We start from the raw sequence: 4,419 nt of genomic DNA, 5'->3' as shown, positions 1-4,419 counted from the left end.
ATTTAATTTAAAAAAAATAGAAAGAAGAGACACGGAGACAAAATATGGGAAAGGGTAAAAAAAGAATGAAGTATTATTTTTAAATTCTACCAAAGGTAATAAATATTTTATTCTTAAAAATTAATAAAATATTAGTTATAAAATTCAAAATTTCTTTTCAGTCCAAAAACAAAAGAATCATAACCCCAAATCCAATCCACCATTCCTTCCACCCCCAAATTGCCCTAACCCTAATTTCAATTGCGATTTCCCTTCTCCCTCTTCTCCTACAACATAAATCTGCATTGAAAAATTGTAAGTTCATTCCTTCCTCAACTGTTGATCTTTCATTGATAAAAGAGCACAAGTGATGAGAATATTGCTGCAAATTTGAATTTTTGAATGCATTAACTGTTTTGTTACTATATTTCAGTTTCAAGCATTTGTTGCAATTTGTGCTTGTTCACTGTTTTCTGATTGCAATTTAATCTACCAATAATTTTGATTCCTAAGATATGGACGCTTCGGAGTTGGAGACACGAACTAATTCCACCGCCACGGCGGTGGAGGAAGAGGAAGAAGAGGAGTACGTTTTGCTTGATTTGGATGGCGCTTCCGACCACATTAGCATTCCTCCCAATGCGCCATACCAACTCTCTGTACGTACTATTTCAGTCCACTCTTATTCTCTTACATTCAAAAGTTTGAATTCACTTCCATAGGTTTCGAGATTACATTGATAATTGTCATTGTTTCGTTGTTGTATGAATATGATTATTATTTGAACGATTTATGCAGGGCCTGGACACTCCCAATCCGATTCTGCTGATAGATAACAAAATTAAATTGGTGAGTCGATACCCATCCATTTGATTATTTTCACCTGATGCATACTTCCTAGACGATTCTGTGGTAGCAAATGAGAAATAATTTTGCTCAATAAATTTTGACATGGACAACTAGGATCCAAGATGTTCTGTTTTAGTTCTTCATTTATTGTAGTCGACATTTTGATACCGAGTAAAATAGCAGTTGCTTGATGGTCCATTGGTATGTTTTCCCCTAAAATTCGACTGATCAGATGAAGTTGTTGGCAATTCCATTAGAATGCATGAAACAATTAAACGAAAATTGACATTTGATTGCACATATTCATTTATAATTTCTCTTACTCGAATCCACGTAACTATTTTGTATTTCAGATAGGAGAATATAAAGAGACAATTGAGACTTGCTTTGTTTTCAATCAATCTGGTAAGCAGCCATGTTTATCATTGTACTATTAAATCGTGGCTAAGATGCACAAAACTTACTGTGGTTTCACGAAATTGCGTCAAATCCCCTATATTTCTAAAATTACGTCAAACTCTCTCATGACTTCATAAATTCTGCGTCTAACCCCATCTACAGTTCTTATTTAACGGTGTTTGACCTAAATGCTCCCAAATTGCAAATGAATTTCGGAATATCGATTTTTAAACCCTTAAAATTACTAATATATTCATTTTTTTTATATTTAGCGTCACATAATAGTAAAAATAAACTCTTGAAACCGGAGAGAAACAACTAATTATGAGTGTATTTACTGGTTTTTAAGGTTAAATATAATAGGAATAAATATATTTGTAATTTTAAGTGTTTAGAAATTAAGATTTTGAAATTCATTCACAATTTAGACTCGTGTAGGTCAAACACCTTTAAATAAGGACCGTTAAGGGGTTAGATGCAGAGTTTATAAAACCATAAGGGAGATTGACGTACTTTTAGAAGTACGAAGGACTTGACGCAATTTCGTGAAACCACAAGTGTGTTTGGTGCACTTTAGCCTTAAATCTCTTAAGTTGATAGAACTTTGGTTGGATTATCCTTAAACCTAAGACTCAGGATCATCACCTATTTAAATATTAAAAAGCCGCAATCGTAGACTATTTTCACCTAATAAAAAATCTGCATTACAACATACCAACGACATAGATTGAGGTTTTTTGTTTTTTTTTAAATGCAAACATCTTGCCGGCTTATACCATATGTTTTTATTCCTTCGATAAACAGATGGATCTCCTATTGTTCACCAAGAGACAGGGCCTTCGGAAGCCAGTCTTTTCTCCGGAAAATACATAATAGATCCCGACAAAACCCCAACCAAACAAGTAAGTGCAGTTGCTTCCTTGCACAAAATTCTCAAATTTAGACTATTTTCAGAAGTTAATGATTCTAATGTAGAAAAACCAAGCATGCAATGAGCAAACTTCAGTTTAAATTATAGATTCAAAAGTAAGAGTTTGTATTTACTTTAAAAACCATGTTTATCGGACATATTTTATATGCCCATAACCTCCCCTACCAGGAAAAATTAGGCCCCCGGGCCTATCCCGCCCCACAGGGGTTCGAGTAGACATGAGAAAGACCTAATAATATATTTAGTTTATATAAATACTACAATAGATATATTGTGTATAATATATGAACAAGAATTTGGAATGGAAAACTAAGGGAGTAGTGAAAGTTTAGGGCTTATTTAGATTGAAGTTTGCGACATACTCCACTTACGGAAGTAAAATGATAAGGGCCCTAAACTCTAGTTTGCGACATATTTCACTTACAGAACTAAAATGACAAGGGGGTCTTTTACGGGACTAAAAAAAACAATTTACCCTTAATTTTTTTTTTTAATGGTTTTGAAATTCATAATTTAAATAATAAAAAATGACATTAAATTTAAAATGCCAAACAAATTTGTCACCCTATTGATGCATATTTACAATACTTAAAAATTAGGTGAGAACATGCATTATTAAATCACTCTCTTCTAGTTACAGCTATGTTATAATTTAGTACTATTTGATTTTAATGACATCCATGTTCTCATGCTTTTTATTTTTATTTTTTTTTTCATTTGTCTACATGATAAAATCATGTGTCGATTTTTAAAGAATTTTCACAGACTCTCTTTCATATTTTCGAGTATATATATTTTTTTCATCGAGTCGCATCTAATATTGAGGTTGAATATTTATGTGTCTTGTTGCAATTAATCTTGGGATGTTATTAGTCTCACAATTTAAATGTTATTTGATTATAGTTGATGTCAAGGCAATCCCAAAAATTTGTAATAGCGAACTAATTACGCAAAATATGTAAAAAAAAAAAAAATGTTAGCGATCGTTTATGCGACAAGAAGCATCTTCGAATAATCTATAGGGTGTAAGTGTAAATATTAAAATATTTTAATTTGATATTTTTATATAAAATGATAAGATATTTTATTAATATCGTAAAATTTAGAGTTACTCAATAATAAAACGTGTCTATTATTTATGAATACCTTCTGACGATGGAATATAATATAGGATGGGAAGTTATTAAATTACACAAAAAGGTTAAGAACAAGGAACTTACGTTAAATCGTATATATAAATCTTTAACTATGTAATTTCATTATATCGAATTATTTCAATTTAAAATTCATACGAACACTACAAAAAAATATCAATTTTGTAACGAGATTTTTTCGTTCTTAAATCCACTTTTTCCGTTACTAATGATATTAGAGACGGAATTAGAGATGAAATTACATTAGCTACGTGAACTTTAGGAACGAAATTCCGTTACAAATATACTATTTTTTTTGTAGTGGAACTTGTTAAAATTAAATTAAAAAGTATTTACAATTTACATATTGAATAATAGACTTAGATCACATGTTGAATTTGATTAATAATTACGATGTTGATCCATATGAAACATCGAGATAATATTGAAAACATTATACTACAATATAAGTAAATCGACCAAGAAAAAATTTGAAATATACTGTTGATTTATTTCAACAATATATATATATTAAAACATGTACAAAAACATATTGAGCTACATTATTCAGCACTGTCGACATCGAATATTTATATATATATATATATATATTTGAAAAATAAACAAACCTACATACATACCCTACCAGATTACACCAGAAATGTTGAGCAAATTATTCTCTAGAAATTCTAAATTAAATAAATTGTCACCTACTTGTTCAAGTTTGCTTTGAATTTAATTTATTGAATAGATGAGGAAAAAATTCAGAATAAAATTGAATAATTTTTTTTTTTATTTTCATTAAATTAGATAATATGTACTGTGACAATGAGAGCTGTGCATGCCTGTCTCTACTCATCCAGATATTAAATATTTTGTGATCCAATTTATGAGGCTGAATAATTAGTTTCAACTTACACTATATATAGATATATATATATATATATTGATTTATTTAAAAATTATGTGTTGTTAAATAGTTTGAAAACATGTACTCCCTCTGTCCTAAGTTGGGTTTGGCACGGAATTTAAGGATTATTCATATTATATTGGTAGTGGATAAAAAGTACGGGTAAAAGACTTTTTTGCCCTTGTAACTGTATTAGTGTAAAAAGTAGTGGCAATTAT

General features: G+C 29.9%; 1 protein-coding gene across 1 annotated transcript; it reads left to right on the top strand.

Moving 5' to 3' along the window:
- The first annotated feature begins 472 nt into the window (after positions 1 to 472).
- On the top strand, positions 473 to 2,222 carry LOC127257710 (uncharacterized). Its single transcript, XM_051284177.1, has 4 exons — positions 473 to 638; positions 778 to 828; positions 1,182 to 1,233; positions 2,032 to 2,222. Exons 1-4 carry the CDS (start codon positions 495 to 497, stop codon positions 2,220 to 2,222), a joined length of 438 nt encoding a protein of 145 aa, XP_051140134.1. The 5' UTR covers positions 473 to 494.
- The last annotated feature ends 2,197 nt before the right edge of the window (positions 2,223 to 4,419 follow it).

Source organism: Andrographis paniculata, unplaced genomic scaffold, assembly GCF_009805555.1.
Source record: "Andrographis paniculata isolate CXL003 unplaced genomic scaffold, ASM980555v1 Contig58END, whole genome shotgun sequence".
Taxonomy (NCBI): Eukaryota; Viridiplantae; Streptophyta; class Magnoliopsida; order Lamiales; family Acanthaceae; genus Andrographis; species Andrographis paniculata.
This window is presented reverse-complemented; position numbering and strand designations above follow the sequence as displayed.